Here is a 13,724-nt window from a genome sequence, read left to right on the forward strand (position 1 = left end):
CTTGATTAATCACCAAAAATCACTTGCAAGAATTCTCAAAGTAATCAATAATCTCACAAAAAGTCGAATGATTATCAAGAATCTCACAATATAATGTTTACCAATACGGAGTTTAACAATCTAAGAGTCTAACTATCTGGTGTCTAACCTCAAAAATGAGGTTTTTCGAACTATTTATAAAATAACAGAAACCTAATTAAACAAGGATTCTAATTGCTGGAAATCTGCCAAAACGCGGCTGGGTCGACGGACCTCGCGACGGACCGTCGTGGTCATGACGGACCGTCATGGACTCCGTCGTCCCATACTTATGCAATTTCTTCTTCTGCTCTCTTCATTCCCCTCGACGGCAAATATGACGGACCGTCATAGGCACAACGGTCCGTCGAGGGTCTTCGTTCCAAAACACTTCAACTCTTGGAATCTGGGTACTGGGATCACTTCTCTGATCTTCACAACGAACCTGCAGGACGGACCGTCGTAGCCACGACGAACCGTCACAAGCTTCGTAATCCCACACTTGGCCAGACTTCCCCATCTTCCTTCAGCAGCTGCACTACGCTGCCACCTACGGACCGTCACAAGAACAACGGACCGTCATAAGCTCCGTAGGTGGTCTCTTCTGCATTTCTTCGCTAAAAAATCTCCGCATTCAGCTTTGGACAGATTTCCTGTAAAACAAAGAGAAACTTATATAAAAATTAGCACAAAAAGGCTTTTCGGACACACTAAACTTAAAGAAAAAGTATTAATTATACCGTGAAACCACGGTATATCAAGTATACACCACAAGCCAAGAGATATCCATGTCATTAAGGAGCACTGTCGTACGACATTCTTCTTTAACCAAGTCGGATACCCCCTTCAAGAACCTACTCATCCTATCTTTCGAATCTGCTACCATAGATGGAACATACTTGGATAGTTGGGTAAATTTCAAAGAATACTTCTTAACACTAGTGTTACATTGCCTAAGGTTAATAAACTCTCCCACCTTAGCCTTCCTCATCTCTCGGGGAAAGAACCTACCAAGGAATGCTTATTTGAACCCTTCCCACTCTATTGGGCCGACTTCTACCGACCTATTGTCTTTCCATTATTCATATCAAATTTGTGCTACTTCTCTCAATTGGTAAGAGGCTAACTCCGTTTTCTCTACTGAAGTTAACCCCTTGATAGCGTACACCTTATACACCTCATCGGTTAACCATTGAGGATCTTTCTCCACTTCGGAGACATAAAACCCAGAAGGTTTCATTCTCAAAAACTCTTTTTCACTCTTAAAGCCGCGGAATTCACATTAGCGTTCACTGGAGCTACCATCTCTCTATTGACTTGAGCCGTCACGACTTGTTCAACAATGGGATAGTTGATCTAAACTCTGCATGAGTCACATTCTCATCCATAGGGTTAATTAAAGCTTGAGGAGAAGCTTGAGGTGGAAATTGGGGAGGAACCTCTTCCTCCTCATTGCCTTCCTCATTCCCCCTAGCATTTGCCCCTTGTATTAGCCATACCCTGAAAAACCATAGGGTACATTTTAGAAGAAGGACCTACTAGAGCCAAACTCTATGACACGACTTAGAGAATGAAAAGTGAGATTTCTTAAACATCTAATAGCCTCCTATTCATAAATGTGGAATACTTCATATTTATGAAAAAGACTCTACTAGACGTGGTTTGAGACATCCTAGAACCATTCTAAACCTTGTGCTCTCATACCAAGTTTGTCACGACCCAAGGGTACACCCTAGATGTAACATGGTGTACTTGACCCCAAAGCGGTCTCATAAAAGCTCTTAGCATATCATAACATAAGATAATAGACAAATGCGAAATTTTAAAACATTTTTCATAACAATCAAAGTCTTTATAAAACGAAGCGAAAGTCTTACTACACTTTTGTCTCAAGCCATCTACGACAATACTTTGAATAAATCTTGGGACATATCCCATACAATAGCCTCAAAACATGAAAATAAAAGACATAAAAGGAAATAATGTCTTTATCCTCGATGCTTTGAGGACTTACCAAGTCTTTAACTCCTTGCACTTTTAGAAACTTAGCCTCAAGAATAGAACTCAAATTACCGAACCCTAAAACATAATAGATACTTCATGAAACATAAACTATAAACATAAGAGAAAATATCACAATCATAAGAAAAATCTCCAACATAACATCATATAAGCATTATTCAACCCCGACCCTTCATATCATAAGAGAACTACTTCTCAAGTAACCTTAAAGAGTACATGTGCAATTCATGGATAAGACCCAATAATCTCATTCATGCTAAGTACCCCCTTTGGCTATCATAATCATACTTACCATCTTATGCTCTCAACCTTAGCTTGATTCTCATAACCAAGGGAACCATTACTTTTGGTCAATCATAACATAACAATGAAGGCGACTACAACACAACCCTATCTAAACATACATCATATAACATAATAAATTGTTAAATGACCTTAAGTCATACTTGTGCAATGTAAGAATAAGACCCCATAATCCTACCCATGGTAAGTATCACTTTTTAGGTTCTCATACTCATACTTCTTGATTTGGAGACTTGACTCCCTTTTATTGCATAAGGACTCTAGGAGATACTTCTTTAAGTACATGTTAGTCCCTCGTCTTTACTTTTGAACACTATGAAATACTAATGAAAGCATATGTAAGTTCATTATGTTTGAACAGTTGGAGATACTTCCCTAAACATGTCTTAGTTCATTATTAACATGGAACACTTTGAGATACTCAAATATGTCTTAGTTCCATAATAATCTTGCATTAGTTGGGAAAATAGCCTTAAGCGACATGGGAACACATGAGCTATCACATGATCCCTTTCGATGTTACCCACATCGAGAAGGGTTGGTCTACTTTTCTAGGGTGGAAACAATTTGTTATCTTAGTTGGACCCACTAGCTAACCTTCCTACGATGCACATAGTTATGGGATACAGAGATTTGTACTAGTAAACCCGAACTCCACTTGTAAGGGACTCCATCTAATGAGATATACTTTGGGAAACCCGGATTCTACTTCTGAGAGCTCCCATCTTGGAAGCCAGATTCAACTAGGTAAAAACTTCCATCTCAATTTAATATCCACTCGCTTCTAGGCATACATCCCGGAAGATAATTTATTAAGTCTTACTTTATTCATTACTCATGGATAGATTTCCTTGATAACCCATCAATGTTTTCAAGTGCTTTTATCACTTTATGCATTTAAACATTCTTAATTTAACATATTAGTTTTTACTCTCAAAGCCCTACTATAAATACTCATGACTATAAGCCCTACTCTCAAAGCTTTACTTTTTACCAACATCATTCATACATAGATTTCAAGGCATTCTAATCACATTCTTCATTATCAAGTGATTCTAGTCATAAATCATCATAAATGTTCAACTTCAAGCTTTACTTGTCATGATTCATTATATATACCATAATCTAATTCAATTCATGTCTACAAGCTTTCATTTATGATCAATTACTTTACAAGTCATCAATTTTAGAAGATCATCTATGAATCCTCAATTTCACCTTTCATGGCATAAACCCATATTACTACAATTTTATCAATTAGACTAGGATTAACCATACAAAACATATAATATCATCATAATATCATTATTCAATACTAAAATAATCATTAACAAGTAATGTCCACTCAATTGAATTAATACTCAACACTACCCATAATATAGGAAGAAACTCAAGCTAGAATTGGGATTCATCTTCACAATAGGGGGAAATCTAGGGGACTCCATGGATGGAAGAATGCAAGGATAAATAAGCTAACATACGTTAATTATAAAGCCCTCACAATGCTTGCAACAATGGAGGAATTTTCCTAACTTGCTTTTCTTCTTCTTCTTCTTTGCTTCATGGAGAGAGAATTTCTTGTAGGGAATTGGGTCTCTTTAGTGAATTAATATAATGACAAGGATTAATGTATTTAGGGGTCTATTAGCTTTATGTAGGTGACCTAATTACTAATAAAACAAACCCACTTAATAACCAATCATGGGTGGGCTGTCTTTTGGGCAGATTTGGTGGTTTGCTAGGGTCCTCTTTAAGGACATTTGGTGGGTCCTTGGGGATCGTACCTTGATGTTTAATCCCTAAACCATTCACTCTAACTACAGAAGGTCATTTATACAAATTTAACCCTCATTTAAAGCTCTATAACCCACTAGTTTTCCAAGTTTTGCATAGATAGAGCAAATGACGGAGAAAGGGTGGGGGTAGGAAACCCCGGTTCACTGCTGGCGCGGGCTGCCAACCCCTGAAATTTAGAGGCCTCATTTTGGCACACTTCTGGTGCAACGCTCTAGCCCTCCTGGCACATTAGTGGCGCTTCGCGCCACCCTTCCCAGAGCGATCCGGTAAAGTTTTTTTCTTGTTTTCTGACCCAAATTTGCTTAGAATTGAATGATTCTCACTTATATTCGATATCTAATATAAGTACCCGAAAATGTACTAAAAAAACCCTCAAACTCATAACACTTATCTCAAGAACTCATCGTACACGATGTAAGAATGAAACTTTACGAAAACTCATCAAGAACTCAATCATTCAACCTCAAGAATGAAATAACGGATAGACATGGAATAAGACCTTTTTGGCTTACGTGACATCCAAATATCTCTCACGCGCCTCAATTGTGTGGAGTCATAGAGTGTGCGACGTAAGATAAATGGTGTACAAAATTACAAAAAAAAAAGTTGAAGGAGTAATAGGACCTTAGTTTAGTTAAGGTGTGTCTCTGAGATTTCGGTCATAGTCTAGGGAGGCACTTGTGAATTTTCTCCGAGTAAAACTATCCTTAAATGAGAAAAAAAGAGGAGCTTTTTATTTTTTAAAAAGTCATGTATATCAGGTAAAATGAAGCAGATTTAGGCTTGATTTTAAAATTTGAATTGGTAGTTCTTTCTTATTTTAATTATTAAACAGATTTTTTGTAAAACTTTATTTGCTGATTTTTTTTTTAAAATGCTAATGTGGGATAAATCCGATTTTTTTATTGTGAAGTTTTAATTGTCTTAAATTAGTTTAGTTTATTAATATTTTAATCAAATTTTAGAGTTTGTGTATGAGCATTGCGCGGGAAGGTAATGAGAAGTTTTTGAAATGCCTATTTATATTCCTATTTTATTTAAATAATAAGTTGAGTTTTTTTTTTTTTAATTTTTAATTTTAAAACAGATCATTTCAAATTTTTAATTTTTAATTTTATCTTTATCTTTAATTTTTAAATTGATTATATCATGTTAATTTTAAGTAATTTTTTAATAAATTATTATTATTTTTTGTTTTAATTTCTAATTTAATATTATTATAAATTACAAAAAAATAATTTTTAATTAATAAAAATTACTACTTTTTTTGCGATGCCAACATGTAGAGGTGTTACCCCTATTACATATAAATAAAATAAACTAATTTAATATAATTAAAAATTACAAATTACAAATAGTAATTTTAATTATTAAAATTTTCTATTCTTCGTGGTGCTGATATGTGACACAAAGAGAAATACTTTAGAATTATATTTTAGTAAGATCGGAAAAGGGCCTAAAATACCCTCAAAGTGTTGGAAATGGTATAAAATTACCCTCCATCCACCTATTGGCTCCAAAATACCCTTCCCACCCACCTATTGGGTCCAAAATACCCTTGTCATCCACCTTTTGGTTTAAAATTGACCACTTATTTAACGGTTTTATATTTAAACTATTTAAATATTTTTTAAAATACGTGGTGCTCAACTATTGAAAATAATTATAATTTATTAATATAATTTATAAACCAACCCACTACCCACTCATTACTAACTAAACTTCACCCAATTAATAATCCAATTATAATATCAAAATCGTCATAAACACTACTAAAACACGATGAAATTATAGATTCCTGAAAATGACATTCAAAATTATTCGAGTCCGAATCGAAGTTCCAATTAAATTTAGGTTGAGCCGCTTATTTAGGAGGACACTTTCTTTCAAAATTCAATTAGAAATTTATGATTAAAGATAAAGAAGTAATACATCCCGAATTAATTTATGAATTTTATACCATTTTCAATACTTTAAGGTATTTTAGGCCCTTATCCGTAGTAAGATAATAAAAAGATACTACACACTATTATATTTGAGTTTTGTGAGAAAGAATGTGTATAAATATTCAAACTTAGTAAAGAATCTTACATGTGTCCTAAGCCAATATAATAATACTCCAGTCAAAATTGATACAAAGTAGGACAGATTTAATTCCAAGGTGGCAACTACACATTTTCTGTTCGTTATAAAAATCAATTTTCCAGCCACCATTTTTACTTCTTTAGGAATATTTATGGACGTAGCAATTAGTATTGTTGGACAAAAAATAATTCTTATTTTGGCATATCAATCAGTACATATATATTTATTTTTTGAGTGAGCTGAATTGTTTTGACTTCAATAGATTATAGTAAACAAAAGTTGCTGAAAAAAATTATCCCATTTAATTTTTTGCCTATAAAAGAGCATATGTAACACAACATTGAAGAATCACCAAACACATAAATTTAACTCTTTTCAAAATGCAATTCTTGAGCTTGGCTTCCATTTTCCTTTTTTTATCTTTTCTGTTTTTGTTAAGGAAATGGAAAAACTCGAATAGCCAATCGAAAAAATTGCCTCCAGGTCCATGGAAACTTCCTTTACTAGGAAGTATGCTTCATATGGTTGGTGGACTTCCACACCATGTTCTTAGAGATTTAGCCAAAAAGTATGGACCACTTATGCATCTTCAACTTGGTGAAGTCTCTGCTGTTGTTGTTACTTCTCCTGATATGGCGAAAGAAGTACTGAAAACTCATGACATCGCTTTTGCATCTAGGCCTAAACTTTTGGCCCCGGAGATTGTTTGTTACAACAGGTCTGATATTGCGTTTTGCCCCTATGGAGATTACTGGAGACAAATGCGTAAAATTTGTGTCTTGGAATTGTTGAGTGCCAAGAATGTCCGGTCATACAGCTCTATTAGGCGCGATGAAGTTGATCGTCTTGTTAATTTTATCAGGTCATCTTCGTCTTCGGATGAGCCGGTTAATTTTACTGAAAGGTTGTTTTTGTTCACAAGTTCCATGACATGTAGATCAGCATTTGGGAAAGTGTTTAAAGAACAGGACAAATTTATACAACTAATCAAAGAAGTGATTGGGTTAGCAGGAGGATTCGATGTGGCTGATATCTTCCCGTCATTGAAGTTTCTCCATGTGCTTAGTGGAATGAAAGGTAAAATAATGAATGCTCATCATAAGGTAGATGCAATTGTTGAAGATGTAATCAATGAGCACAAGAAGAACATTGCAATGGGGAAAACTAATGGTGCATTAGGTGGTGAAGATCTAATTGATGTTCTTTTAAGACTTATGAATGATGGAGGCCTTCAATTTCCGATCACCAACGACAACATCAAAGCTATTATCTTCGTAAGTACTATTGCATATTATATATTTTTATTTGTACGTATGATCGATCAATCACCACGAAATAACTTATTTTGTTCCTATATGCAGGACATGTTTGCTGCGGGAACAGAGACTTCATCATCAACACTAGTGTGGGCAATGGTGCAACTGATGAAAAATCCAAGTGTATTCGCCAAAGCTCAAGCAGAAGTGCGAGAAGCCTTTAAAGACAGAGAAACGTTCGATGAAAATGATGTGGAGGAGCTGAAATACTTGAAGTTAGTCATTAAAGAAACGCTAAGACTCCATCCACCAGTTCCACTTTTAGTCCCAAGAGAATGTAGGGAAGAGACGGATATAAACGGTTACACTATTCCTGTGAAGACCAAAGTCATGGTCAATGTTTGGGCATTGGGAAGAGATCCGAAATATTGGGATGATGCAGAAAGCTTTAAGCCAGAGAGATTTGAGCAGAGCTCTGTAGACTTTATTGGTAACAATTTTGAGTATCTTCCGTTTGGGGGTGGGAGAAGGATTTGTCCCGGGATATCATTTGGTTTAGCTAATGTTTATTTACCGTTGGCTCAATTGTTATATCACTTCGATTGGAAACTCCCTAACGGAATGGAGCCAAAAGACTTGAACTTGACTGAATTGGTTGGAGTAACTGCTGCCAGAAAAGATGACCTTATTTTGGTTGCCACTCCTTATCAACAATGATTTTCAACAGTTTCATTTTTATAGAATAATTTCCTACTGAGCCCAATTATTATCCTATTTTTCTTCTGGAGTTTCCAGCTTTATCTACTTCGAATACATGTATCTTTTTTTTTTTTAATGACCAAGAATATATATGTTGATCAAATAACATCTTTTGTTTATTTCAAATTTTGCTGATGAAACAAATTTGAAAGCATTTCACATGTTTTAGTGTATTGCAGGATATATGATATTGTTATTAAATTTCTCAGGGAAAGAAGGCCACTAGGGGTGTCAAATGAGCGGGTTGAGTTGAAATTGAAGATAATAAAAAATGGGTTGAAATAGAAGTCCGTTCATCCATCTCCTCTCAGTTTGGGAAATCTTATAAGTCTCACAGTGTTGGTTTGTTCATCAGTCACATGTTCACTCCTATAATTAACAAACATAATAGTTGAATAAGTATATTCAAGTTCATGGTACATATCTACCAATTTGAACACCAAATAAGGAACATAATATGTCTTTGTGGCGAAATATTTTTGTTCCTATTCTTCCTCAAATATCCAACCAACATGAAAAGCCAATACATACCACTTCTGAGAATCTAAAAAAAACATTGTTAGAAACCTTTAAAGATAATTCTATTAAAAAAACTTAATGATATATAGATTTTTCTCCCTTAGTAGGTACCAGATGCGAATTCGAATTAGTGGGCTTTGGCTACAGTATGGTTGATGAAAATTTAGATACCGTAAAAGTATATTTTATTCATAGTGTTTGTACAGTATTTATAGAAGAACAAATAAAGACCAATTAAACTAATCTATCCCTAATTCATAGGAAATCCTTGAATCAAGGGATTTCCTCTGAACTATTTTCCTAGAATAATATATTATAATCCTATATTTACAAGAGCAGATTCTAATCAAATTTATTTGTGGAGTAAATTATAATCAAATCTGTCAACTCAATGGTGAAGCAGATTATGACTAAATCTTCCAACTCATTCAACACTCCCCCTCAAGTTGGCATGTAAATATCAAACATGCCTAACTTGCTCACGAAGGACTCAAAAGTAGTTCTGAAAAGACCTTTTGTGAAAATATCTGCAACTTGTTCAGTTATTGGAACAAAAGGAATGCACGTACTTCCATCTTCAATCTTCTATTTAATGAAGTGTCTGTCCACTTCCACATGCTATGCTCTATCATGTTGAACTGGATTATGAGCAATGCTTATGACAGCCTTATTGTCACAATACAAGTTCATTGGAAAACTCACAAGTCTTCTTAGTTCTTCCAAAAATCTCTTGAGCCACAATATTTCACAAATTTCGTGTGTCATGGATCGATACTGAGCCTCAACACTACTTCGAGCCACCACATTTTGCTTCTTAATTCTCCATGTCACTAAATTTCCCCAAACAAATGTACAATATCTAGATGTAGACCTCCTATCAATAGATGAACCAGCCCAATTTGCATCCGTATAAGCCTCAACACTTCTTTGCTCATTCTTTTTGAAGAACAACCCTTTCCTAGGTGAACTCTTTAGATACCTTAGGATTCGATACACAACTTCTTGGTGTTCTTCTCGCGGAGAATGCATGAATTGATTGACTAGGCTCACAACAAAGGAAATATCATGTCTAATATGTGACAAGTAAATCAACTTACCTACCAGTCTCTGATATTGACCCTTATCAATCAATTTTCCTTCCTATTACTAACTTTAGATTTGGATCAATTGGAGTTTCAGCTGGTCTACAGCCACACATTCTTGTTTCTTTTAACAGATCAAGAACATACTTCCTTTGTGAGTCACGAGATGACATCCTATTGATAATGTAAGTGGCACTCACGAGAGCCTCTCCCCAAAGGTGTTGAGGAACTTTACTACTACACATTAAAGCTCTCATTACCTTTAAAAAGTGTTATTTCTTTCGGCGATACCATTTTGTTGAGGAGTATCCGGACAAGAGCTTTGGTGTACTACCCCATTTTTTTAAAAAAACTTCCTAATTGTTCATTAAAAGATTCACGGCCATTATCACTCCGAAAAATCTTGATTTTCTCATTGAATTGTGCTTCCACCATGACATAAAAAGTCTCAAATACATTTTCAACCTCAAATTTGTTCTTCAATAAAAAAAACCCAACTCAATCTAGTATGATCATAAAAAAAATTTACAAACTATCGTTTCCCAAACATTGTTGAAATTCTAGATGGTCCCTAAACATCAGTATGAATCATTGTAAACAGTTTTAAGCCTGATGATTTTGAGAAGGAAAAGAAGATGTGTGATGCTTAGCCATTTCACCAAATTCACATTGGAATAAGGATGTATTTCTATTTCTAAATAATTGAGGTAAAAAATAATAAAATCTTGGATGTCCAAGCCTATAGTGCCAAAGCATGACTTTAGTCAAAACAAAAGTATAGTTCAAACAAAGAGGATTCAGTTGTAGTGAGTTGTTCCCTTGTCAAGACAATAAAGACCTCCTGATTCTCTAGCACTGCCAATCATCTTCCCTGAGATCTTTTCCTAAATTTCACACAAATCGAAATAAAAAATAGCACGACAATTAAGAGAACGGGTTAATTTACTGGCGAAAATTAGATTACAAGAGAACTTTGGAACATGAAGAGTATTTTGAAGTGTAAGGGATGGTGATAGTTTAATAGTTCCTTTTTCAACAAATGCAGAGAAGGAACCATCATCTATCTTGATTTTACTGTTCCCTGCACAAGGAGTGTAAGTAGAGAAAAAACGAGAACTTCCAGTCATGTGGTCACTAGCTCCTGAATCTATGATCCAAGAATCTATTTGTTTGGAATTGTCTCTAAGAAAAGCAGATGATACAATACCCGTTTTACCATAAGAATTTGGTGCATTTGGACGAAATTGTGGAGATTGAAGGAGTTTGTGTAGAATTTTCAATTGTTCCCTTGTAAATGGGGTCGTTTATAGAGAAGTTTACTGCCCCTAATCAAAATTAGTTGTTTGGAAGGCCTGCCCATTTTGAGATTGAAAGCCACGATTATCAACTCCCTTTTTCTTCCAGTTTAGTGGTTCCTCATGAATCTCCCAACACATTTCACGGGTGTGCCAATATTTTTTGCAATGATCACACCATGGCCTTTTGTTTCTGTTCTCTCCATTCTTCACTGTCACAAGAGCTGAAGAGTCTATAATAGGTTTTTGTTCAATATTTAAATCAGGTTCCATGAAATTGATTAACCAAGCAATCACGAGTGAATTATCTGATCTCCAAGAGTTCATCTTTGGATCTCCAACTTCCGGCTTTTTCGTTTCTCCAGTCAGATGTCCCAACTTTCTACGACCATTGATTGAAAGCTTTACGGACTGTGCCTATTTTAGATAGTTATTCCCATTTAATCGATGAGAAGTAAACTGGAAGGCATGTGAGAAGCATTGCCTCCTTGTGTCATCAAATTTTCTACAGGAGCTTCCAAAGAAAAACTTTTGTCTTCAATTGATGTTTCAGAAAGATGCTCTCCATGAAAGGCTGTTTTATCTATATGATATTAGGGGAAAAAGTCCCTCTCTGATACCATGAAAGTTTAGATACTACAAAAATATATTTTATTCATAGTGTTTCTATAGTATTTATAGGAGAACAAGTAAAGACCAATTAAACTAATCAATCCCTAATTCTTAGGAAATCTTGAATCAAAGGATTTCCTCAAAACTATTTTCCTAGAATAACATATTCTAATCCTATATTTACAGGAGCAAATTCCAAATTTGCCAACTTCATTTGTGGAGCAGATTATAATTAAATCTGCAATCTTAATGGTGGAGCAGATTATGACTAAATCTGCCAACTCATTCAACAGTTGAACTAATTAAAAACTTTTAAGATATGGACTTGTTATACCAGAATTTTCTTTTATCAATCAAATTAGTGTTGTCAAGAACATATGTCCAGTTTGAGTTCGCATGATATAAAAACCACTATTGGGGGGGGGGGGGGGGGGGAGTTAAGAGTTTCCAATTGAAGGTTACTCCTTTCAAGGGCGCAAACCAACTTTTCTTGAATGCAAAGGAATCTTTTACCATCTTATTTGTGTGCTTATTGACCCTCATTGATTAATAAGGAAAAAAATTAAGGAGTTTATAGGCTTGAGTGAGATCTATCACTTAAGACTTTCTTAAAGGGTTGGACCGTCTTATGCAGTTTATAATAATAGGTATTCGACCAGGTCAATTAATGCTTGAGGCCGCAACTCAAAATAATGGCTTGGTAGAGAGCCAAGAGTGGTGACTTGGACCAAGAAAGGGTGCTAGCTGTGACCTACCGATAAGAGTGGTGGTTTGTATCCAAAAGAAGTGTCATTCATGAATTTTTGGGCATAATTGGTTTCTCATGACAACTTTAATTTTATTATTGCTAAGTAAGTGGACTAACTTCGGTCTAACAACTCTTAACACTCAATTTTTCTTTTGCACTCAGTCTTTTCTTGAGTGCACTTTTTTTTTTGAGCAGGCACTCTTTATTAGAGTACGCAGACATACAACTCTAACCACTTCTATTTATAGGTGGTGATGAAAGGAACTAGTATGAAGGTAATTTTTTTTGAACTATACCTTCCACTTATTTCTAGAATGTTTTTAGACTTGAACTCAAGAACTCTAAATCTTGAGTTCTTCCTTCAATTCTCTACAGTCTTGATTATTCTAGATTCTCTTTGAAATATCTTAGATTTTAATTAAGTTGGTGATTATTTTTTAACACTCACCTTCCACACCAACTTAATTTATTCTTCATATCCATTTTGAGTGAGCCATTATGAACATCTCCTTCCTTTGAAATTCTCCACTTACTACTCGTTGAAGAATTCAAGGTAGCAATCTTCTTGATCTGGACCACCTCTGCTAAAGTTGCATCTATATACTTGGTGTTTGGGTGTTTCTTAAAACTCTTTAGTTGTGGTTCTGGTGCTTCTTTGACTTCTTCTTGAAATATGGCAGGAATTTCACAAGCTCCAGTTTGCCATGACTTGTTATTTTGTGGAGATACCCATGGTGTAGGTGTTTGGGTTTTCCTCTTGCCTATTGATTAATTTCCATCTTATTCCCTCATTTTTCTTCTTTCAGCTTATCTTACAACTTTTGCTCAAGTGTTGTCAATTCTAGTAGGGAGAGTTACCTGGACCACCATGCTGATGCTTCATCAAATACTACATTTGTCGACACGTATGTCTGATTAGTGGTAGGGCCACGACAACTTCACTACTCACTACTCATTGAATCTTCTTCGAAGATTGTATTCACCTTTGCTAATGTTGCACCCATGTTCTTGGTTTTTGGACATTTCAGTTGTGTAAACCTTCTTAGTTGTGGTTGTGGTGCTTCTAGTTCTTGGACTTCTTCTTGCAACAGGTACGAAGTTTCAAAGGCTTAAGTTTTCCATATACATTTCTTGTTTTGTGTGTACGTGGAGATAACACTTGTGCAGGTTATTTGTGTTTTTGATAGAACTAGGTAAATTACCAGTGCTTCGCACGGGATTGGACTAT

General features: G+C 35.1%; 1 protein-coding gene across 1 annotated transcript; it reads left to right on the forward strand.

The window, feature by feature from the left end:
• The first annotated feature begins 6,584 nt into the window (after nucleotides 1-6,584).
• Nucleotides 6,585-8,256, forward strand: LOC107017184 (premnaspirodiene oxygenase). Its single transcript, XM_015217456.2, has 2 exons — nucleotides 6,585-7,499; nucleotides 7,587-8,256. Exons 1-2 carry the CDS (start codon nucleotides 6,606-6,608, stop codon nucleotides 8,196-8,198), a joined length of 1,506 nt encoding a protein of 501 aa, XP_015072942.1. The 5' UTR covers nucleotides 6,585-6,605; the 3' UTR covers nucleotides 8,199-8,256.
• The last annotated feature ends 5,468 nt before the right edge of the window (nucleotides 8,257-13,724 follow it).

The sequence above is a fragment of the Solanum pennellii genome, chromosome 4 (genome assembly GCF_001406875.1).
Source record: "Solanum pennellii chromosome 4, SPENNV200".
Lineage (NCBI taxonomy): Eukaryota > Viridiplantae > Streptophyta > Magnoliopsida > Solanales > Solanaceae > Solanum > Solanum pennellii.

Coding starts and splice junctions, on each gene's coding strand:
- LOC107017184 (XM_015217456.2), top strand. CDS start 6,606: ATGCAATTCTTGAGCTTGGCTTCCATTTTCCTTTTTTTATCTTTTCTG. Junction 7,500..7,586: donor ACATCAAAGCTATTATCTTC/GTAAGTACTATT, acceptor TCCTATATGCAG/GACATGTTTGCTGCGGGAAC.